Genomic DNA, 24,946 nt, shown 5'->3' with positions numbered 1-24,946 from the left:
TAATCAGACCTCACACTGCTGTGCTCTGTGCTCTCTGCAGCCAGTGTTATGTACTGTCCCTGGAGAGATGTGTAATCAGACCTCACACTGCTGTGCTCTGTGCTCTCTGCAGCCAGTGTTATGTATTGTCCCTGGAGAGATGTGTAATCAGACCTCACACTGCTGTGCACTGTGCTCTCTGCAGCCAGTGTTATGTATTGTCCCTGGAGAGATGTGTAATCAGACCTCACACTGCTGTGCACTGTGCTCTCTGCAGCCAGTGTTATGTATTGTCCCTGGAGAGATGTGTAATCAGACCTCACACTGCTGTGCTCTGTGCTCTCTGCAGCCAGTGTTATGTATTGTCCCTGGAGAGATGTGTAATCAGACCTCACACTGCTGTGTTCTGTGCTCTCTGCAGCCAGTGTTATGTATTGTCCCTAGAGAGATGTGTAATCAGACCTCACACTGCTGTGCTCTGTGCTCTCTGCAGCCAGTGTTATGTATTGTCCCTGGAGAGATGTGTAATCAGACCTCACACTGCTGTGCTCTGTGCTCTCTGCAGCCAGTGTTATGTATTGTCCCTGGAGAGATGTGTAATCAGACCTCACACTGCTGTGCTCTGTGCTCTCTGCAGCCAGTGTTATGTATTGTCCCTGGAGAGATGTGTAATCAGACCTCACACTGCTGTGCTCTGTGCTCTCTGCAGCCAGTGTTATGTATTGTCCCTGGAGAGATGTGTAATCAGACCTCACACTGCTGTGCTCTGTGCTCTCTGCAGCCAGTGTTATGTATTGTCCCTGGAGAGATGTGTAATCAGACCTCACACTGCTGTGCTCTGTGCTCCCTGCAGCCAGTGTTATGTATTATCCCTGGAGAGATGTGTAATCAGACCTCACACTGCTGTGCTCTGTGCTCTCTGCAGCCAGTGTTATGTATTGTCCCTGTAGAGATGTGTAATCATACCATTGTGTCCTCACACTGCTGTGCCCTGTGCTCTCTGCAGACAGTGTGAGATGTGTAACCATACTGCTGTGTATATGGTTAGTAGTTGCTCCGCATTGAGCTCTTTGCTGCTCCGCCCTTATTCTCTGATTGACTTCTGCAATATCCTATCAGAAGCCTGAAACTGATTTTTCTCCTTGCATAGAGGAGGGGCTATAGAGCTGTGCAATGCCAGGAGCACAGAGCACAGCAGTGTGAGGACCCTCCCCCAATCCTGGAATTTATATATATATCATAGTGGGATAAACTGAAGCTGAATGTATGAGGACTCTCACTCCTCGCAGTCCTGTGTACAGTCCTGCACAAACTTTTACCCCAAAAAAGGAGAATTTAGAAATATTTATAGCAGTAAAATGACAACGTCCATTTCACATTTGTAGCCCGATCCCTGGGAATCGGGAGGAGGTGGCAGGTCCTTGCGGTGACCTCTTGTCTGTAGCACCAGCAGGGAGGCTTCCCCCGGCTCCGGTGTCCTCGTATCATCACAGCCTCATCATCCTCATCAGCGCCAGAGAGGAGACCACCACTCGTCTTCTCAATGTCAGTGTGGAGCCCGCGAAAGGGAGTCATGGTGGACGAGGGGGACAGAAGCTGCTCAGAGGGAGTCCTAGGCCTCAGTCTAGTGACTAGCTACAGGGTACAGCTACCCACACAGCTTAGAGCCCCCGAAACATTGAGCGAGTCAACTTTTGGCCAAAGCTCTGACACGAATGACCATTTCCTGGAATTTTTAGGTCCTTCTTTCACGGTCTTGAGGACTTCTCTACTATGACGATGTGTGTACATATACAATGTGAACCCAGGTTACCAGGTATACAGTCCACCTGAAGACCGGCCAACCATGAGGCGAGAAGAACAATATGAGACGTTCTCTGTATCTGTAGTCCACATCCCGCACTGCTGGACAACACTTGGCCGGGGTTGGTGGCTCGGATAACGACACTTAGTCGGTGGCTTTCGTGTTACTGTACATTCTGTTTGGTCATCGTTTACTCTCTGCCCTCGGGAACACGTGAGGAACATCTACTGTGTCCAGGAGATACATCCATGTGTCCAATGGTGGACTGACTAACCGATGAGTCTGCTAAAGACTGGGCCAACCATGAGGAGGCCGGCAATACTCTACTGTGTCCAGGAGATACATCCATGTGTCCAATGGTGGACTGACTAACCGATGAGTCTGCTAAAGACTGGGCCAACCATGAGGAGGCCGGCAATACTCTACTGTGAATAATAGTAGTGGTAAAGATTTGTGGTCATCCCTTGGCAGCGGGTGGTGGCTCACATGACGACATTGAGTGGATGGTTCCGTTGGACATTGTTACAGAACATTCTGTTTGGTCCACATTGTGAAAGTCATTCCACGCCCCTGGGTCTGAGACACGTGAGGTCATCTCATCAGAGTTCAGAGGTCCCCCGAGTCTCTCTGACCCCTGATGGTAAGTGAGGAGTCATCCATGGGTGCTGCTGCTCCGTTCTCCTAGTAGCCAGTAAGTCCGCACTTTTCCTTTGCCCTGAGGAGGAGATTTAATAGGATTACAGAAACACGGAAAAAGGGATAAAGCCGACACGTACGGAAAAGTAACGAAATGTGTTACCTTCATCTCTACATCGCCTCGCAAGCCCAGCTGGAAACAGTTAAACTCCTCTAAAACGTTCCGTGTGTCTGTGGAGACGTGAATTTTTAGTGCTGCAAGGCAAGAGGAGATCGCCACGATTAGCCACGTGGGAAGACGGAGACTATTGGAAGTCCACATAATGACCGCAGGCCGAGAGACCCCACAATAATACATCCTGCAACGTCACAGACCCCTGGAGCGCCCACCACCCAATCGTGACAGTTACCTTCCCCGTTAGACTCCATCCGTGAAGCTGTGTTTACAGTGTCCCCAAACAGACAATAACGTGGCATCTTCAGGCCCACGACTCCAGCACAGACAGGACCTGGATGACGACCAAGGATATGGAGGATTAAAGGCAGTCACCAGGAGAACATCTCCCCCATCCTCCTCTAGTTACCTGTATGGATCCCGATACGAAGCCTCAGTTGTTGGTCGGGTCGATGGCGAATCTTAAAAGTCCTGACGGCATCCAGTAACGCAAGAGACATCCGGGCAATCTCACGGGCGTGGAGCTTACCGTTACGCACCGGAAGGCCAGATACCACCATATAAGCATCTCCTATTGTCTCCACCTGGAAAACAGGCCAACGATGACGGTCCAGTGACTAATACACATCTCTTACCAAGACATCTTTGTGTGTCCCACCTTGTAGACATCAAAGTTGTCTATTATGGCATCGAAGCAGGTGTAAAGATCGTTCAGTAGGGTAACAACCTGCGAGGAGAAGAGGAGACATGGTAGTAAAATCGCTGCAACATAGAACCAGCACGGTAGACGACCAAGTAAAGAAGTCTCAGGTCTGCTCAGAGAGAAAGGCCGTAGTCTGTGGGCACCTGGAGAAGATGTGGTCTCAGGAGAACACATGGGGTCAAGCTTGGTCTATCTAGATGTTAGATACCTGCATTGGTGTGCTCTCTGCCGACAGAGAGAAAGGCCGTAGTCTGTGGGCACTTGGAGAAGATCTGGTCTCAGGAGAACACATGTGGTGTAGCTTGGTCTATCTAGATGTTAGATACCTGCATTGGTGTTCTCTCTGCTGACAGAGAGAAAGGCCGTAGTCTGTGGGCACTTGGAGAAGATCTGGTCTCAGGAGAACACATGTGGTCAGGCTTGGTCTATCTAGATGTTAGATACCTGCATTGGTGTGCTCTCTGCCGACAGAGAGAAAGGCCGTAGTCTGTGGGCACCTGGAGAAGATCTGGTCTCAGGAGAACACATGGGGTCAAGCTTGGTCTAACTAGATGTTAGATACCTGCATTGGTGTGCTCTCTGCAGACAGAGAGAAAGGCCGTAGTCTGTGGGCACCTGGAGAAGATCTGGTCTCAGGAGAACACATGTGGTCAGGCTTGGCCTACCTAGATATTAGATACCTGCATTGGTGTGCTCTCTGCCGACAGAGAGAAAGGCCGTAGTCTGTGGCCACCTGGAGAAGATCTGGTCTCAGGAGAACACATGTGGTCAAGCTTGGTCTATCTAGATGTTAGATACCTGCATTGGTGTGCTCTCTGCCGACAGAGAGAAAGGCCGTAGTCTGTGGGCACCTGGAGAAGATCTGGTCTCAGGAGAACACATGTGGTCAGGCTTGGTCTATCTAGATGTTAGATACCTGCATTGGTGTGCTCTCTGCCGACAGAGAGAAAGGCCGTAGTCTGTGGGCACCTGGAGAAGATCTGGTCTCAGGAGAACACATGTGGTCAAGCTTGGTCTAACTAGATGTTAGATACCTGCATTGGTGTGCTCTCTGCCGACAGAGAGAAAGGCCGTAGTCTGTGGGCACCTGGAGAAGATCTGGTCTCAGGAGAACACATGTGGTCAAGCTTGGTCTATCTAGATGTTAGATACCTGCATTGGTGTGCTCTCTGCCGACAGAGAGAAAGGCCGTAGTCTGTGGGCACCTGGAGAAGATCTGGTCTCAGGAGAACACATGGGGTCAAGCTTGGTCTATCTAGATGTTAGATACCTGCATTGGTGTGCTCTCTGCCGACAGAGAGAAAGGCTGTAGTCTGTGGCCACCTGGAGAAGATCTGGTCTCAGGAGAACACATGGGGTCAAGCTTGGTCTATCTAGATGTTAGATACCTGCATTGGTGTGCTCTCTGCCGACAGAGCTGTGAATCCCACAATGTCACTGAAGTAGATGGTGACGCTATCAAAGGCCTCGGCCTGAACGGTTTCTCCTCTTTTGAGCTGTTCGGCGACGGAGCTGAATAATAGAGACATCAACTTGTGAGTGATCCTGGTGCACGCGCCATAGAGCCATAGTGGACATCTAACCTACGACGGGGCGATGGACTTACTGAGGCAGGATCTGGTAGAGGAGAGCCTCCGCCTTACGTTTCTCCTCCAAGTACGCCTGCGTCCTGTCCTCCACAAGTTCTTCCAAGTTGTTGGCATACTGCTCCATGCGAGAGAGCAGATTGTCCAGGATGTTGCTGCTGTTCTCTCTACAGGACACAGGCAAGAAAAACAATTTGGTGAGCAACGTTTATAGATGACAAAGCAAGATAAAGTTTATTCAGGAAAGGAAAGAACGAGGTCTGCGTAGGTCATCTCCTTAGTTCTCAACACATTGTTGTTTACGTAGGAGAAGGACAGAATAGGTACAAGAGACAGCAGGGGCTGGAGGAGTAGGGGGAATGGGTCAAGGGTCCATCATCTGTGCATCAGTATCGTCAACCCAGCAGTTGTCATATCCCATGGAAGTCAAGTCTAAATAATATGTGTTCCTCCTGAAAGAGTGCGACTAATCAACTAATGGCAATCCATGATCCGTGATCTTCTGGGGGACCGTAGAGTAGACTCCTTTCTAGTCAGTGCCATGTGGGTTATGGCTTAAAGAATCTACTTCTCAGGTTTTTGACTAAACTCTGGACAGGGTTCGGGTTAGGACAGGGTGAGGGTTGGATATGTCAGGATAGGGTTATAGGTTTGAGAAGGTGTTTGGGTTAAGGGTGACCTATCACCTGTTGAACTTGCGTAGTAAAACTTTGATCTGGTTGAAGTCTGGTCTGTCCAATGGGTCCTCGGCCCAGCATCGCTGCATAAGGATCCCCAGCTCCTGGATATGGCAGTAAAGGTTGGTAGACGGCCTGAAATATGGCTTCTCTCTGCTCTTCACTCTTTCGATGATCTCTGAGCAGAAGGGAAGAAGCATGATAAGGAGGAGGAGCGTCCTGGTCGTAGTATCGGTCACATTACTCATGTACCTTTAGGGCTGTAGTCTCCACTGTCCACATAGAAGACCCCGTTCCTCAGTGCGATCTCTTGCAGGATGATGCCGAAGCTGTAGATGTCTCCTTTCTGACTGCCCTGTGGATTGGCCGACTCCATACGCAGAAGCTCGGGCGATGTCCACAGTTTCTCTATAGCAAACGTGAGCGTCAGACGATGTACAATACTTAGTGTTACACAGTCAGCGAAGACCTCAAGGCCACTGTCTCCCCTGAGCGCCCACTCACTAGTCACTGACCTACATTCACGGTAACCACTAAGTTATGTAAAAACATGGTATCCTGGGGCCGTGCCATCTGTGTGCCATCCTCGCCTTATGCTACTTGGCTTCTCCCTTAACATCCACAGAACATCTGTCTCATCGTTGATGCCTCGTCTTACATACAGGACTACACAGACATTTAGCCACAGCCACTAATGATGACTTTTCGAGAAACCTGGTTGACATTATAAGGAGGGGTCCTCTCACATGACCGGTCTTACTAGCAAAATAAGCATGAGAGTCCTCGAGGTCCATAGCACTGCGGAAGCTGGCCAGTCCATAGTCGGTGATCTTCAGTACAAAGCGACTGTCCACCACGCAGTTGGACGACTTTAGGTTCCCATGGGACATGATGACGCTATTGTGGAGGAAGAGCATCCCCTGGAGGGAAAACAAGAATCGGAAAATATAATAGCCCCAAGACATCACATAATACCCACAGAGAGTGCGAGACCTGGGACTGAAACTCAGATCTTATAGTAGGTCAGGATCCAAGACCAAAGGTTATCAAGCTATGATATAAATATCGTGGTGGTTGGGTCCAATACTTAACGTCAGCTTTTAAAGACTCCAGCGCCACACATTATATAGTGGCTTTTCTTTGTATTGCAGCTCATTCCCACACCAATGGATGTAATGTTATAGGCCAGTGATGGCAAACCTTTTAGACACTGAGTGCCCAAACTACAACCAAAACCCACATATTTTTTGCAAAGTGCCATTGCGACCATTTAAGCAGTAACTTATTACTACCTGCTTTTTCAAAGGTTTAAATTGTATAGGCACCTGAGGACACCAATACAGTAGAAAGAAGGAGAAGAAGTTTGGATTATCATTGTAGCTTCCTTCTGGGGTCCTGGGCTGCCTGGGATTGCAAGAGGCCTTGAGTCCTGTCTGGCAAACTCTACCCTGGGGTGATGGCAAGGGTGCCCATAAAGAGGGCTCTGAGTGCCGCCTCTGGCACCCGTGCCATAGGTTCGCCACCACCGATATAGACTTTAGGGGAGTAAGTGCTGGAGCGCCTTGGTCTTCACACAACACATAGGTCGGGTGGTGAACGTCAACCTCAACCAACCTGAGTAGGAATGAGCCATAATATCACGGTCTTGGAGCACCCCCTGTACAACTACTGATATTTCAACTACCTCGCTCCCGAATCCTTCATGACTTACCTTTACAATGTCATTGATTAGAGAATATCTGAACATCCAATCCAGGGTGATGCTCTCGTTCTCAAGAATATCCTGGGCAGAAGAATAATTGGGATCAGTCATTGCGTATTATTACATCGAGGCCACTGATATGTGGACGTGTACGTGTTACGTGTTTACCTGCAAGCTGCCACGAGGACAGTACTCCGTCAGGATGCAGATATTAGGAGGGTCAATACAAGCCCCCACAAAGCGGGTGAGGTGCTCGTTCTGTACATCCCTCATCTGGAAGAAATATGTACACGATCAGCTTCATTCACTAAACTTCATAGGGAATCATTGGACAAGAGGGTAAGTTATGTACCATGATAGACCCAGAACCCAAGGCGCGACTAGTTATCTCCCAGATATCCATCACATGAAGGGCTGCGCCATAAAAGCCGCTTTCCTTTGTGACTTGAGCTTTTTGTGGTTTTAGGCTAAGCCTTTGCTGTGGTGTGAAACACCCGAGCTCCACTTATCTTGTATGCAGTATATGGCGGCACTACTGCCACACATACATATGGATTGCCGATGGGGTCTCATCTTCTCAGTGATGGATGCTAGACATTAAAACGCTGAGATAATTCCTGATTTAAGCATCCGTGGATCCAGGGAGGGAGGGAGGGAGGCAGACGGAGGAGCTGCTCAGACTGGAGATTGCAAATATTACTGAAATGTCAGCGTTGGTTCTGATTAATATTGGGGCAGAGAAAATAACATTATCTAGAGGGTTTTAAGAAGCCGAAGGGAGAGAGAACATAGCGAATGCTAAAGACAAGGGCAGAGGCGGCACCAGAATATAGAAGAAGGCTGGGGGAAGAGAGACGTGGAGCCTGGCTACAAATCGGGGAGGGCAGTAAGGACGGACACAAGGGGGGGGGATGTAGGGTGTAGATTCTGATATTTTGGGTCGGTGAAAGGCTCCAGGTCAGTTAGGGACTTCATGGGTAAATGCTCGAAATCGGAATGGTCTTTACTCATAACTTCTGGGTTAACGATCTTTATAGGTTACATTTTTCCCTTGGATAAGGCAGAATGGCTGCTGGTTTCTGAGTATGGTGTTTCTTTTCAGCTCCCTCCAGACAAGAGCCCTCATTGTCACCACTTTACAGCTTAATAAGTGACAAGCGTACAGATTAGCTGGCGGCGTGAGCCTCCTTTCAAGGACTCATCGGGATGAGAGAGGGAAGTCATGACCGACCAACTCAGGTTAAGTGGAGAAAAGCAGAAGGGTACAGCCGGAGCTCACAATAAAAATGACAACAAACGACTTGTTTATATTCAGCCAGAGCAATTTCTGTGGTGTCAGCAGCTTTTTCCCCGAGACTGGAAGCCAAGGACGTGTCTGAGCACAGACAGATCCCAGATGCCAGCGGAGAAGCCGAGAGGAACTTGGGATGTTATTACATAAGTGGAAGTTACACGGTGATGGCCCAAAGATCTTCAACTATCGAAGGGACAACACACGACTCGATACTTACATGCTTCAGCTCAAACAGGACTTTGCGGGTCAGTTCTATGCGCTTGCGGTTGATGTACTTGACAGCAACAATATTACCCTGAAATTGAGAAGAGGTTAAAGACTTCAATAAGAGGCTTTCACAAAGTAACATCTCACCATGACGGATTACAACTTATTTAAGATTGTTCCCCCGGGGACCTCTAGGCATCGGGAATATCAAGGGGTTTATATATCGGGAGCGTGAAGTGATACCTTGTAATATGCCGTCTTGGCAAAGATCTGGAACTGGCCTTCGGTGGTGAGCAGGGATCCATAATTGGAGCCTCTCTAGAGCGAAAAGAATATTAACAACAATGATAAGTTCAGAATACAGAAACATGTCCGGAGGACAGCAAGAACCTTCACAAGTACGAAAGGGGATATGAGTAATGGAAAGGAATAATCAGATGAAGCAACATGATTAATACAACTCCAAGAATGAGGAGAAGCTGGAAATGAAATCACGTGGACTGGGGAGATGATGAGTGATCGGTGGGAGGACCTCGATAACAACGTGGATAGATGGATGTGCTCGGCCTGGTCACATTTTATTTAGAGCACCGAACAAAAACATCCATAACAAAAGATGTGATGCAAAAAGAAAGAATACAATACATCCGTCTGAGCCTCCGGATAATGGGCTGTTCTGTGAATATTTTTGGAAACCGCAGCCAACTCCGAATGGGTTGGTGATCTTATCTGTGCGCGTTGACGCGCGTCGTAGATTATGGAATCAAAATAGTAACAGAGCACATAGAGGAAAGAGATGTTTTCGTTTTGTTACGGGCTTCAGGCGCAGGTGAAAGCAAGATAAGAAGTAAGGACACAGTTTAACTTGGATTGGAGACGGGGAAGATAAAAAGCTGGAGAGAAGAATTGGACGGCGATGGCCCGTAGATACGGAGATGACAAGATGTAGAGTGATAGAGAAGGAAAACTGCAAGTAGGACGAAGACAGAGGAATCCAAAAAGCTTCAGGGTGGCACAGACATAGAATGGAGCAGACAGCGGAGGAGACAACGAGGGGCAAACACGGGGGAACTTGGCTTATTGACATGAAGATGGTGACATAAAGTTCAAACTGGCCACACAAAATATTACATGTAATAATGTTATCGAGATGGTATTCTGGACCCAATGCCTGGTGGTTGTTCTGTTGTTTTCTATAGCCAAGAAATACAGTAGTCCAACATTGGCCTCATCCATGATCATCTCAACACTTTCAGACAATCAACACAAATTAGTATTTTATTTGTGCCACTAGGTAGATACTGGGAAAATAGGCAAAGTTTTCCAAGATGGGATAAGGAAAACCAGGTCTCTTTTAGCTCCTTGTAAGGCAGCTCCCTTGATATCAAGTAGGACCTACCAGAGGCCTAATGACATGATGCAGGGATTAAAACCAAACCAGTCTACCTATTCCAGAATAATGTCTGGACCTGATTGGGTCTCCTCACTGCAGCGTAGGGACCTGGTTTGGCTGGGTGAGAGGCTTGTGACTAGGGTCGGGAAGTAAGAGTTCTCCCAACCACGTAGGCGTGTGGAGTCTTATAGCCATGGATGCTTGGTAGATACTAGAAGACGTAAGCCAATGGTATCTTTAAAAAAGGGCTTCAAGTGTAAAGTGCAGAGGAAATACAAGTAGGACGTCGACAGAACCTCAACGCCAATTCACGACTCAACCAAGGTTGACCCAACACATGTGAGATGCAGGATTAAACATGGACAATACATAAGCTCAGCGGGGCTTCTAGTCGAGGTGGTGCTGTGAGATATATTGGGTCTCCTTGTTGGGCCTTTGGATTGTTGGGGACAATGTCTTCCAGTGCTCCTGTCTCTAGCTCATTCCTCTGTGCTATTTTCTTTCACGTAAGGTACATTAGCACCAGTCATCAGTCACCTGACCGCCGTGTCGTTATCTCGTCTTGATGAGTCTTCTGCATAATCTACCATGACCACCGCCAATCGTTGAGCGTAAAGTAAGACGATAACATTACATTACGTCGTCTTGCTACGACGACTCCCTGCACGATGGCGGGTGCTGTGACGGGCAGACGTGCTAGAGGCCTAGTTACCAGTGATAGCGTGAGCTTGCTGCCGGCCCGGCGGAGGTTTTTCTCCATGTTGCTCGTCTGAATGTCCTCCCATCGTACTTTCCACAGCTCTGCAGCCAACTCCTTCTCTAGACGCAGCTTCCTGGGGAGATAAAGGTAAAACAGTTCTGGTTATTAGAATCACATGTTCTCCGGGAATGGACGGTGCATTGGGCAGAACACTCTGACAGCTGATAGCCTTGGGTGATATCATTCTAGTTCTCATCAAAGTAAATCGGAGGAGTGAGCTTATGTATCGACAGTAATTTATCACAGGAGGCCAAGGCTTCATGACATCAAAGGCAACAGCTTGTGCAACTTTGGTGTGACTCAACCCAGCACCCCATTACTGCTCTGTACAAGCTGCTGTCACTCTCACTGCCTGCACTTCTACGGCTCGCCACGTTTTACTTACCTTAAGCTACAAACCTCCTGTCTGGAAACCTACGAAATCTGTAATGTCCTTTACACTCAGGACACATGAGAAGTATGTTTTACAATGGCCTCAAACAAGGCATGGGCACTTTTCATGGTAGACTAGTGAAACCCCCCCATACCAAGTGAGTAGTCTTGTCCTGTGTGTCCTGACACCTTTCTATCATAGCCAGCAGTGGTCAGGGGTCAGCATGGGCGCTCTGACCCCTCTGTGACTACACCCCCCATACACAGCAAGCTGCCATGTCCTGTGTGTCCTGACACCTTTCTATCATAGCCAGCAGTGGTCAGGGGTCAGCATGGGTGCTCTTACCCCTCTGTGACTACACCCCCACAACAGCGAGCTGCCATGTCCTGTGTCCTGACACCTTTCTATCATAGCCAACAGTGGTCAGGGGTCAGCATGGGCGCTCTGACCCCTCTGTGACTACACCCCCCATACACAGCGAGCTGCCATGTCCTGTGTCCTGACACCTTTCTATCATAGCCAGCAGTGGTCAGCATGGGTGCTCTGACCCCTCTGTGACTACACCCCCATACACAGCGAGCTGCCATGTCCTGTGTGTCCTGACACCTTTCTATCATAGCCAGCAGTGGTCAGGGGTCAGCATGGGTGCTCTGACCCCTCTGTGACTACACCCCCCATATACAGCGAGCTGCCATGTCCTGTGTCCTGACACCTTTCTATCATAGCCAGCAGTGGTCAGGGGTCAGCATGGGTGCTCTGACCCCTCTGTGACTACACCCCCCATACACAGCGAGCTGCCATGTCCTGTGTCCTGACACCTTTCTATCATAGCCAGCAGTGGTCAGGGGTCAGCATGGGTGCTCTGACCTCTCTGTGACTACACCCCCCATACACAGCGAGCTGCCATGTCCTGTGTGTCCTGACACCTTTCTATCATAGCCAGCAGTGGTCATGGGTCAGCATGGGTGCTCTGACCCCTCTGTGACTACACCCCCCATACACAGCGAGCTGCCATGTCCTGTGTCCTGACACCTTTCTATCATAGCCAGCAGTGGTCAGGGGTCACCATGGGCACTCTGACCCCTCTGTGACTACACCCCCATACACAGCGAGCTGCCATGTCCTGTGTGTCCTGACACCTTTCTATCATAGCCAGCAGTGGTCATGGGTCAGCATGGGCGCTCTGACCCCTCTGTGACTACACCCCCCATACACAGCGAGCTGCCATGTCCTGTGTGTCCTGACACCTTTCTATCATAGCCAGCAGTGGTCAGGGGTCAGCATGGGCGCTCTGACCCCTCTGTGACTACACCCCCCCCCCCCCATACACAGCGAGCTGCCATGTGCTGTGTGTCCTGACACCTTTCTATCATAGCCAGCAGGGGTCAGCATGGGTGCTCTGACCCCTCTGTGACTACATCCCCCACACAGCGAGCTGCCATGTCCTGTGTGTCCTGACACCTTTCTATCATAGCCAGCAGTGGTCAGGGGTCAGCATGGGCGCTTTGACCCCTCGGTGACTACACCCCCATACACAGCGAGCTGCCATGTCCTGTGTGTCCTGACACCTTTCTATCATAGCCAGCAGTGGTCAGGGGTCAGCATGGGCGCTCTGACCCCTCTGTGACTACACCCCCCATACACAGCGAGCTGCCATGTCCTGTGTGTCCTGACACCTTTTTATCATAGCCAGCAGTGGTCAGGGGTCAGCATGGGCGCTCTGACCCCTCTGTGACTACACCCCCATACACAGCGTGCTGCCATGTCCTGTGTGTCCTGACACCTTTCTATCATAGCCAGCAGTGGTCAGGGGTCAGCATGGGAGCTCTGACCCCTCTGTGACTACACCCCCCATACACAGCGAGCTGTCATGTCCTGTGTGTCCTGACACCTTTCTATCATAGCCAACAGTGGTCAGGGGTCAGCATGGGCACTCTGACCCCTCTGTGACTACACCCCCCATACACAGCGAGCTGCCATGTCCTGTGTGTCCTGACACCTTTCTATCATAGCCAGCAGTGGTCAGGGGTCAGCATGGGCGCTCTGACCCCTCTGTGACTACACCCCCCATACACAGCGAGCTGCCATGTCCTGTGTCCTGACACCTTTCTATCATAGCCAGCAGTGGTCAGGGGTCAGCATGGGCGCTCTGACCCCTCTGTGACTACACCCTCCATACACAGCGAGCTGCCATGTCCTGTGTCCTGACACCTTTCTATCATAGCCAGCAGTGGTCAGGGATCAGCATGGGCGCTCTGACCTCTCTGTGACTACATCCCCCATACACAGCGAGCTGCCATGTCCTGTGTGTCCTGACACCTTTCTATCATAGCCAGCAGTGGTCAGGGGTCAGCATGGGTGCTCTGACCCCTCTGTGACTACGCCCCCCATACACAGCAAGCTGCCATGTCCTGTGTCCTGACACCTTTCTATCATAGCCAGCAGTGGTCAGGGGTCAGCATGGGTGCTCTGACCCCTCTGTGACTACACCCCCATACACAGCGAGCTGCCATGTCCTGTGTGTCCTGCCACCTTTCTATCATAGCCAGCAGTGGTCAGGGGTCAGCACGGGCGCTCTGACCCCTCTGTGACTACACCCCCCATACACAGCGAGCTGCCATGTCCTGTGTGTCCTGACACCTTTCTATCATAGCCAGCAGTGGTCAGGGGTCAGCATGGGCGCTCTGACCCCTCTGTGACTACACCCCCCATACACAGCGAGCTGCCATGTCCTGTGTGTCCTGACACCTTTCTATCATAGCCAGTAGTGGTCAGGGGTCAGCATGGGCGCTCTGACCCCTCTATGACTACATCCCCCATACACAGCGAGCTGCCATGTCCTGTGTGTCCTGACACCTTTCTATCATAGCCAGCAGTGGTGAGGGGTCAGCATGGGCGCTCTGACCTCTCTGTGACTATACCCTCCATACACAGCGAGCTGCCATGTCCTGTGTGTCCTGACACCTTTCTATCATAGCCAGCAGTGGTCAGGGGTCAGCATGGGCGCTCGGGCCCCTCTGTGACTACACCCCCATACACAGCGAGCTGCCATGTCCTGTGTCCTGACACCTTTCTATCATAGCCAGCAGTGGTCTGGGGTCAGCATGGGTGCTCTGACCCCTCTGTGACTACACCTCCCATACACAGGGAGCTGCCATGTCCTGTGTGTCCTGACACCTTTCTATCATAGCCAGCAGTGATCAGGGGTCAGCATGGGCGCTCTGACCTCTCTGTGACTACACCCCCCATACACAGCGAGCTGCCATGTCCTGTGTCCTGACACCTTTCTATCATAGCCAGCAGTGGTCAGGGATCAGCATGGGCGCTCTGACCCCTCTGTGACTACACCCTCCATACACAGCGAGCTGCCATGTCCTGTGTGTCCTGACACCTTTCTATCATAGCCAGCAGTGGTCAGGGGTCAGCATGGGAGCTCTGACCTCTCTGTGACTACACCCCCCATACACAGCGAGCTGCCATGTCCTGTGTGTCCTGACACCTTTCTATCATAGCCAGCAGTGGTCAGGGGTCAGCATGGGCGCTCTGACCCCTCTGTGACTACACCCCCCATACACAGCGAGCTGCCATGTCCTGTGTCCTGACACCTTTCTATCATAGCCAGCAGTGGTCAGGGGTCAGCATGGGCGCTCTGACCTCTCTGTGACTACACCCCCCATACACAGCGAGCTGCCGTGTCCTGTGTCCTGACACCTTTCTATCATAGCCAGCAGTGGTCAGGGGTCAGCATGGGCGCTCTGACCTCTCTGTGACTACACCCCCCATACACAGCGAGCTGCCATGTCCTGTGTCCTGACACCTTTCTATCATAGCCAGCAGTGGTCATGGGTCAGCATGGGTGCTCTGACCCCTCTGTGACTACACCCCCCATACACAGCGAGCTGCCATGTCCTGTGTGTACTGACACCTTTCTATCATAGCCAGCAGTGGTCAGGGGTCAGCATGGGCGCTGTGACCCTTCTGTGACTACACCCCCCATACACAGCGAGCTGCCATGTCCTGTGTGTACTGACACCTTTCTATCATAGCCAGCAGTGGTCAGGGGTCAGCATGGGCGCTCTGACCCCTCTGTGACTACACCTCCCATACACAGCGAGCTGCCATGTCCTGTGTGTCCTGACACCTTTCTATCATAGCCAGCAGTGGTCAGGGGTCAGCATGGGTGCTCTGACCCCTCTGTGACTACACCCCCCATACACAGCGAGCTGCCATGTCCTGTGTGTCCTGACACCTTTCTATCATAGCCAGCAGTGGTCAGGGGTCAGCATGGGAGCTCTGACCCCTCTGTGACTACACCCCCCATACACAGCGAGCTGCCATGTCCTGTGTGTCCTGACACCTTTCTATCATAGCCAGCAGTGGTCAGGGGTCAGCATGGGCGCTCTGACCCCTCTGTGACTACACCCCTCATACACAGCGAGCTGCCATGTCCTGTGTGTCCTGACACCTTTCTATCATAGCCAGCAGTGGTCAGGGGTCAGCATGGACGCTCTGACCCCTCTGTGACTACACCCCCCATACACAGCGAGCTGCCATGTCCTGTGTGTCCTGACACCTTTCTATCATAGCCAGCAGTGGTCAGGGGTCAGCATGGGTGCTCTGACCCCTCTGTGACTACACCCCCCATACACAGCGAGCTGCCATGTCCTGTGTGTCCTGACACCTTTCTATCATAGCCAGCAGTGGTCAGGGGTCAGCATGGGTGCTCTGACCCCTTTGTGACTACACCCCCCATACACAGCGAGCTGCCATGTCCTGTGTGTCCTGACACCTTTCTATCATAGCCAGCAGTGGTCAGGGGTCAGCATGGGCGCTCTGACCCCTCTGTGACTACACCCCCCATACACAGCGAGCTGCCATGTCCTGTGTGTCCTGACACCTTTCTATCATAGCCAGCAGTGGTCAGGGGTCAGCATGGGCGCTCTGACCCCTCTGTGACTACACCCCCCATACACAGCGAGCTGCCATGTCCTGTGTGTCCTGACACCTTTCTATCATAGCCAGCAGTGGTCAGGGGTCAGCATGGGTGCTCTGACCTCTCTGTGACTACACCCCCCATACACAGCGAGCTGCCATGTCCTGTGTGTCCTGACACCTTTCTATCATAGCCAGCAGTGGTCAGGGGTCAGCATGGGTGCTCTGACCCCTCTGTGACTATACCCCCCCATACACAGCGAGCTGCCATGTCCTGTGTGTCCTGACACCTTTCTATCATAGCCAGCAGTGGTCAGGGGTCAGCATGGGCGCTCTGACCCCTCTGTGATTACACCCCCCATACACAGCGAGCTGCCATGTCCTGTGTGTCCTGACACCTTTCTATCATAGCCAGCAGTGGTCAGGGGTCAGCATGGGCGCTCTGACCCCTCTGTGACTACACCCCCCATACACAGCCAGCTGCCATGCCCTGTGTGTCCTGACACCTTTCTATCATAGCCAGCAGTGGTTAGGGGTCAGCATGGGCGCTCTGACCCCTCTGTGACTACATCCTCCATACACAGGGAGCTGCCATGCCCTGTGTGTCCTGACACCTTTCTATCATAGCCAGCAGTGGTTAGGGGTCAGCATGGGCGCTCTGACCCCTCTGTGACTACACCCCCCATACACAGCGAGCTGCCATGTCCTGTGTGTCCTGACACCTTTCTATCATAGCCAGCAGGGGTCAGGGGTCAGCATGGGAGCTCTGACCCCTCTGTGACTACACCCCCCATACACAGCGAGCTGCCATGTCCTGTGTGTCCTGACACCTTTCTATCATAGCCAGCAGTGGTCAGGGGTCAGCATGGGTGCTCTGACCCCTCTGTGACTACACCCCCATACACAGCGAGCTGCCATGTCCTGTGTGTCCTGACACCTTTCTATCATAGCCAGCAGTGGTCAGGGGTCAGCATGGGCGCTCTGACCCCTCTGTGACTACACCCCCCATACACAGCGAGCTGCTATGTCCTGTGTGTCCTGACACCTTTCTATCATAGCCAGCAGTGGTCAGGGGTCAGCATGGGTGCTCTGACCCCTCTGTGACTACACCCCCATACACAGTGAGCTGCCATGTCCTGTGTGTCCTGACACCTTTCTATCATAGCCAGCAGTGGTCAGGGGTCAGCATGGGTGCTCTGACCCCTCTGTGACTACATCCCCCATACACAGCGAGCTGCCATGTCCTGTGTGTCCTGACACCTTTCTATCATAGCCAGCAGTGGTCAGGGGTCAGCATGGGCGCTCTGACCTCTCTGTGACTACACCCCCATACACAGTGAGCTGCCATGTCCTGTGTGTCCTGACACCTTTCTATCATAGCCAGCAGTGGTCAGGGGTCAGCATGGGCGCTCTGACCCCTCTGTGACTACACCCCCCATATACAGCGAGCTGCCATGTCCTGTGTGTCCTGACACCTTTCTATCATAACCAGCAGTGGTCAGGGGTCAGCATGGGTGCTCTGACCCCTCTGTGACTACACCCCCCATACACAGCGAGCTGCCATGTTCTGTGTCCTGACACCTTTCTATCATAGCCAGCAGTGGTCAGGGGTCAGCATGGGCGCTCTGACCCCTCTGTGACTACACCCTCCATACACAGCGAGCTGCCATGTCCTGTGTGTCCTGACACCTTTCTATCATAGCCAGCAGGGGTCAGGGGTCAGCATGGGCGCTCTGACCCCTCTGTGACTACATCCCCCATACACAGCGAGCTGCCATGTCCTGTGTCCTGACACCTTTCTATCATAGCCAGCAGTGGTCAGGGGTCAGCATGGGTGCTCTGACCCCTCTGTGACTACACCCCCCATACACAGCGAGCTGCCATGTCCTGTGTGTCCTGACACCTTTCTATCATAGCCAGCAGTGGTCAGGGGTCAGCATGGGTGCTCTGACCTCTCTGTGACTACACCCCCCATACACAGCGAGCTGCCATGTCCTGTGTGTCCTGACACCTTTCTATCATAGCCGGCAGTGGTCAGGGGTCAGCATTTATACCACCTCTCACTGGTTTTAATTACTAATTGAGACTAGAAATTGTCAATGTAGGGAGTAATAAGGGAGAGCTGCTTATTCATTCTATTTACAGTTCTACAGAACATTTATATATTTATTTTGCCCAACGGCCAAATATTACCCAGCGTCTCAGTATGCCCTAATTATTCCTTCCAAAATCTACAGCTATGACCAGCAGCTGCTCTTCCTTAATCCTTGTAATCCCCCCCACCCCCTTTTGATTTAGAAAGCTGAAGTCAAGCAGCGGTCCCTTCCAATTACAGCTCTCATGGAAACAAAACGCAGGTCTGGAGGCTCCAAATGACACATCCCCTCCCTCCCGTCTACCAGGATCCTGAGAATCCCAGTTTTCAATTAGCAGCTGCAAGGCCGAGGCAGCAGGAACGCGAGAACAGTGAAGTAGAAGGAGGTGAAGTCTGTCTATTAGGAGGTAGTGGAAGAAGAAACCCAACGATACCTGTATATGAAGATGGAAGAGACTGCGATCGCCAGGAGGATGAAGCAGATCACTATGGAGGTGACCTCCAGGATGGAGAAACTGGCTAATGAGAAAAAATACAGGAGCCATTAGTGATAGGTCAACACATTGAAAACAGGATTTATGGAGGAACCGACAAGTACAAATACATAGAAACATCATATAAACAGGTGTCTAATGGACAAACCGGCTAGTAAAAAACCACCGGAACCACTAGGGATGATGGATCAACATATAAAGACAAGACTAATGGAGGAACTGCCTAGTAAAACCAGACAGGAACCATTAGAGATGGATCAGCCGAGAAAAGCGTGGTTAATCAAATACTCAGGCGTCGTCATGTTCACACGTCAAAGCAAAGCTCCATCACCTTCACCACCCAACGCTCAACTCCCGGCAACACCAGGAGGCGTGTAGATACATACAGGAAACCTCCGAGTAGTGGAGGGAAGTCAACTGGACCAACATGGAGACCATACAACCACCAGGGAACGTACAACACGACAACACGACTCAGGAGCAATGTAGTAAACACTTCACATGCCCAACACCGAGAACAGAGAAGACGGCTACTCAAGAGTAAGAGCCCCATTGATTACCGATAACACGTGGTCTGATTGTTATCGAGCTGAAGATTCTCCATTAACACGTCTGGCAGATGTAATAACACAATAAGTTGTCCCATCCATCGCTTCTATAGAGCGCATTGAATAACATCCACTTTACAGGGAGAAAAAGTAAGTGAACCCTTGTGCTAATGACTACCCCAGGAGCGAATTAGCCAAACGTGATTGGATTCAAGAGAGCAGATTGGATGTGCTTGTTCACACAAAGCCTTGTCACTGACAGATATGTTCTCCTACTAGATTCAGCGTGAGCCTCAAGGCAAGAAACAAGCCGGAGACCATGGAGGACATCAGTCCACGGCTAGAGAAATTCTCTACAAAACAAGTCTGACCCCAACAAAGCAAAATACTTGTGTTCTAAAAACACAGCACGAGAAGCCACCACCGGCCAAAAATACACCATGGCTGGAGACCACCCGGATGTTCTGCAATCCACAAAAGTGTAATAATGTAGCACAATTATAGAAAGGAAGAAAAGAACACTGCGTGCCAACAAGATTTACATCTGGTGCAGAGAGATTTGGGGTTGTGCCTTTTTTTGGAGTCTTAATGAGGGAGCATCAGGGTCCGGAATGGATTTGCTTCCTCAGGGCCTGGTGGCTGGAGCATCATGGTCTTCAGGGGATTTCTTGCCTAGTGTAGGGAGCATCATGGTCTTCAGTGGATTTCCTGCCTAGTGTAGGGAGCACCATGGTCTTCAGTGGATTTCCTGCCTAGTGTAGGGAGCATCATGGTCTTTGGTGGATTTCCTGCCTAGTGTAGGGAGCATCATGGTCTCCACTGGATTTCCTGCCTAGTGTAGGGAGCATCATGGTCTCCACTGGATTTCCTGCCTAGTGGAGGGAGCATCATGGTCTTCAGTGGATTTCCTGCATAGTGTAGGGAGCATCATGGTCTTCAGTGGATTTCCTGTCTGGGAAGGGAGCATCATGGTCTTCAGTGGATTTCCTGCCTAGTGTAGGGAGCATCATGGTCTTCAGTGGATTTCCTGTCTGGGGAGGAAGCATCATGGTCTTCAGTGGATTTCCTGCCTAGTGTAGGGAGCATCATGGTCTTCAGTGGATTTCCTGCCTAGTGTAGGGAGCACCATGGTCTTCAGTGGATTTCCTGCTTAGTGTAGGGAACATTATGGTCTTCAGTGGATTTCCTGTCTGGGGAGGAAGCATCATGGTCTTCAGTGGATTTCCTGCCTAGTGTAGGGAGCATCATGGTCTTCAGTGGATTTCCTGCCTAGTGTAGGGAGCACCATGGTCTTCAGTGGATTTCCTGCTTAGTGTAGGGAGCATTATGGTCTTCAGTGGATTTCAATGCCTAGTGTAGGGAGCATCATGGTCTTCAGTGGATTTCCTGCCTAGTTTATTGAGCACCATGGTCTTCAGTGGATTTCCTGCCTAGTGTAGGGAGCACCATGGTCTTCAGTGGATTTCCTGCATAGTGTAGGGAGCTTCGTGGTCTTCAGTGGATTTCCTGCCTAGTGTAGGGAGCATCATGGTCTTCAGTGGATTTCCTGCCTGGGGAGGGAGCATCATGGTCTTCAGTGGATTTCCTGCCTAGTGTAGGGATCATCATGGTCTTCAGTGGATTTCCTGCCTGGGGAGGGAGCATCATGGTTTAGGGCTGTTTTAATTCTTCTTCCTGTGGGTTTGTTGCCTCGGGGTCTGGATGCCTAGTTGTCTCGTTGGAGGCCTAGTTGTCTCGTTGGAGGCCTAGTTGTCTCGTTGGAGGCCTAGTTGTCTCGTTGGATGCCTAGTTGTCTCGTTGGAGGCCTAGTTGTCTCGTTGGATGCCTAGTTGTCTCGTTGGAGGCCTAGTTGTCTCGTTGGAGGCCTAGTTGTCTCGTTGGATGTCTAGTTGTCTCGTTGGATGTCTAGTTGTCTCGTTGGAGGCCTAGTTGTCTCGTTGGATGCCTAGTTGTCTCGTTGGAGGCCTAGTTGTCTCGTTGGATGCCTAGTTGTCTCGTTGGAGGCCTAGTTGTCTCGTTGGAGGCCTAGTTGTCTCGTTGGATGTCTAGTTGTCTCGTTGGATGTCTAGTTGTCTCGTTGGAGGCCTAGTTGTCTCGTTGGATGCCTAGTTGTCTCGTTGGATGTCTAGTTGTCTCGTTGGATGCCTAGTTGTCTCGTTAGAGGCCTAGTTGTCTCGTTGGAGGCCTAGTTGTCTCATTGGAGGCCTAGTTGTCTCGTTGGATGTCTAGTTGTCTCGTTGGATGCCTAGTTGTCTCGTTGGATGCCTAGTTGTCTCGTTGGATGCCTAGTTGTCAACAAATTCTATATTTTCGAGGAGAATGTGAGGGCGCTCATTCACAACCTCAAGCTGAGGAGATATCGTTAAAAGCAACTAGACAAGTCAATCAATATTTAGCATCAACTAAACATAGACAATTAATTGTTGCCTCTGAATGGCCGAGGCACAGACCTAAACTTAACCCCGTGGAGAGGCCTCTGCACACAAGGCATCCCAGGATTTCTAACATACTAAGATGACAATGGTCTGAAATTTCTTCTCCTTTCCAAAGGGAGGTTCAGCCTTTGCTACGTGATCGCTGGATATTTACCCAATCTGCTCAGTAGAAACCAAGTGCCGTACAATGGTCTGCGTTATCAGTGTCGTTACATTGTGTCTGTTATCAGTGTCGTTACATTGTGTCTGCCTAGAATCGTCATTGAGATAACAATCAGGCCATTAGTGATCAATACGGAAATCCAGGTCACTGCGGAGGCTTCACCTCTTTCTTGTACGTGAAGGAGGGAGGCCACAGAGTTGACTTTAACTTTATCTAGACATCTACATGTGTCCAATTAACATGCTCTGAGATGTTATTACCTACAATCTTCACTAAAGCCAGGACACTAATGAGCACCAGGCCACGAGGAACGTACGGCGGCGCGGCAGATAACCACACAACATGGAAAAACTTGTGCAATGCAAATGTGAGCAATTATTACACGTTGTCCTGGCAGTCCCCACACTTCTTGATGTGACCTGTCCATAACTTGCCCTTATTGACAATACTGACCTTTCCTGCAATCTCTGTAATGGTATAAAAGTGCGGTGCACACGTTATTTCCATGGTTACTGGTGCAAGGCCAGCTATCCATGACCTGCCTGTCAAATTATAGCAATGGTTTGCATTAATGAGCCCAGCATGAAAGGGACGCGGACCATGCAGCGTGGAGATTCATCTCTTCAAGCAACTCGAAGGTCCTGTTACATGGGCAGATAAATGACCCGGAACGATCTGCAATATCACAAGTTTACCGATGCTTGTTTACTTCTGTTATACACGATATGGACCACGCCATTGGTCCCCAGCTGTTAATCCAGCTATCACATCCAATCTCCCCCCTACGCCATGAAGAACTCATTGACCTCCATTGTGTTCCTGTAATGGAAGCCAACACTTCAACAAGTTACTTTATAAAATGTCTTTTCTCCTAAATATTCCACCACCAGACATGAGTCTCCGTGGCCAACGAGTTGCTTGCAAGCCATTACATTGCCAAATACAACGTCAACTGACATGTCTGAGGAAGGAGGACACACCTCCGAAACGTCACACTAGACCATACGGGCGTCGGTTGCTCAGTGAAAAGCCATGATCTCCTAGCGTGCTACAATTTTATGGACAATTGACACTGTTTGCCGAAGATATGGTGATGTACTGGTGTTTTATGTCTTTTCACATTTGGATATAAAGAAAAATTGATTTATATTGCTGACTCCGGTCATATGTCTCTAAACGGGGGGTTTTGTGTGATCAATAAAGACACAGTGGACAGATGCGTTTGGAGGAGTGTGATGTCATGTGGTTTGGCGTGGACATAGAGGGGCACATTTACTTACCCAGTCCCTGCGCGATCCCCGATCCGGACCATTCGATGAGGATGAACTCTGCCGCGATTCGTGCCCCGATATCCTGCATGTGTCGCTTCCCTGCTCAGGTCCCTGGAGTTCACCTTCCTCTTCCTGGTGCATGTAAGTGCATGGCTTGCGACACAAATTTAAATGTTAAATCCCGCGCGTAGTCCAAATCCGGGATCCGACACACGATTGTGACACAAAGCGATCGCGTGCGACACAAATCCCCGGCACAATCCCCGAAAAGTCGGGGAAAAAAATGCGGCCGTGGGACCCTTAGTAAATAAGCCCCAGACTCTGAAAAGTGTGATGTGGTGTGACTTCATGTGGTCATGTGGTTTGCAGGGGTGTGATGAGTGATTTGGTATGGACCATGAAGGCATGTTGAGAGGAGTGTCGTTATATTGCTATATAAATGACGGGTCCTGTAAGTCCCTGTAGCTGTAAAGTGCGTGGGGCTCAATACCTTCTCCGTATAGTGAATGATAAAGCTTTTCTGTGGTTCCTTGTCCTTGTCCATGTCATAAACCATCTACAGAAGATAATGCTTACACATATAGATAAGCTGGCAGCCAGCAGGGCTACTTACCTTGTCTTGGAAGTGTATAATTTATTATGCAGTTATTTTGTGAAGGCGTCGGCGGGGGGGGGGGGGGAGGGTCATCCATTTTGGAGGCTTTAGTGATGTCCATCATTTAGCACTGCACCAGGTCAAAAGACTTTTTTTTTACTCACTTTTCTTGCAGGCGGGATTGTTGTTATCAAATCCACAGGGTGGGACGTCAAGTGGTGGGACGCCATTCCCTGGCCAATGGATCGCCTGTCCTGGGATCGGAACCATTCTCCGCAGGGTCCCATTGTAAATGGTCACGATCTGTGTGCAGAACACGTTCATGTAGTCGCATTGGTGGAAATGTTGGATTCGTCATTAGGGTGTTGGTTTCACTTACCTGGAAGTCTCCAGTCTCAGGGGACATGTCCCACAGGGAGTAGTCTGTTTCCCGATCTCCGTTGTCATCTATCCTCATGAACCCCGACACCCCTGTAATGTAGAAGAAAATTCATTACCACAAAGGGTAGAGACAAAGGGAGGGACAAAGCTGAGAGATGATGGTTCCAGTGATATGACTAAGGACCCCATTACTTAGATGACCTTATAAGTGCAAAGCTTCTTATTACAAGATGACTGTAAGCGTGCAACACCAATGTGACACAGGGCTAGGTGAGGGGACACCAATGACTGTGACACAGGGGGAGATGAGGGGACACTAATGACTGTGACACAGGGGGAGATGAGGGGACACTTATGACTGTGACACAGGGGGAGATGAGGGGACACTAATGACTGTGACACAGGAGGAGATGAGACACTAATGACTGTGACACAGGGGGAGATGAGGGGACACTAATGACTGTGACACAGGGAGAGATGAGGGGACACTAATGACTGTGACACAGGGGGAGATGAGGGGACACTAATGACTGTGACACAGGGCTAGGTGAGGGGACACCAATGACTGTGACACAGGGGGGAGATGAGGGGGCACTAATGACTGTGACACAGGGGGTGATGAGGGGACACTAATGACTGTGACACAGGGGGTGATGAGGGGACACTAATGACTGTGACACAGGGGGTGATGAGGGGACACTAATGACTGTGACACAGGGGGTGATGAGGGGACACTAATGACT

General features: G+C 50.5%; 1 protein-coding gene across 1 annotated transcript; it reads right to left on the bottom strand.

Moving 5' to 3' along the window:
• Positions 1-1,308: 1,308 nt before the first annotated feature.
• On the bottom strand, positions 1,309-24,916 carry LOC140112563 (atrial natriuretic peptide receptor 1-like). The gene is made up of 19 exons (XM_072132540.1): positions 24,405-24,916; positions 24,202-24,293; positions 23,987-24,125; positions 18,751-18,835; positions 10,869-10,989; positions 9,007-9,081; positions 8,774-8,851; positions 7,431-7,535; positions 7,272-7,343; positions 6,321-6,480; positions 5,813-5,968; positions 5,570-5,738; positions 4,904-5,050; positions 4,686-4,809; positions 3,253-3,321; positions 3,004-3,178; positions 2,830-2,928; positions 2,583-2,674; positions 1,309-2,498 (listed from the first exon to the last, which is right to left on the bottom strand). Exons 2-19 carry the CDS (start codon positions 24,277-24,279, stop codon positions 2,436-2,438), a joined length of 2,007 nt encoding a protein of 668 aa, XP_071988641.1. The 5' UTR covers positions 24,280-24,293; positions 24,405-24,916; the 3' UTR covers positions 1,309-2,435.
• Between the last annotated feature and the right edge of the window lie 30 nt (positions 24,917-24,946).

The sequence above is a fragment of the Engystomops pustulosus genome, unplaced genomic scaffold, assembly GCF_040894005.1.
Source record: "Engystomops pustulosus unplaced genomic scaffold, aEngPut4.maternal MAT_SCAFFOLD_870, whole genome shotgun sequence".
NCBI classification, from domain to species: Eukaryota; Metazoa; Chordata; class Amphibia; order Anura; family Leptodactylidae; genus Engystomops; species Engystomops pustulosus.
The sequence above is the reverse complement of the archived record's forward strand: the minus strand, read 5'-3'. Positions and strand labels throughout refer to the sequence as shown.

Excerpts from the sequence above, each read along its gene's own strand:
- LOC140112563 (XM_072132540.1), bottom strand. The coding sequence starts at position 24,279 with ATGAGGATAGATGACAACGGAGATCGGGAAACAGACTACTCCCTGTGG. Across the intron at positions 7,344-7,430 it reads GTCCTCGTGGCAGCTTGCAG|GATATTCTTGAGAACGAGAG; the intron begins GTAAACACGTAA and ends TCTTCTGCCCAG. Across the intron at positions 5,739-5,812 it reads TGGAGACTACAGCCCTAAAG|AGATCATCGAAAGAGTGAAG; the intron begins GTACATGAGTAA and ends CCTTCTGCTCAG.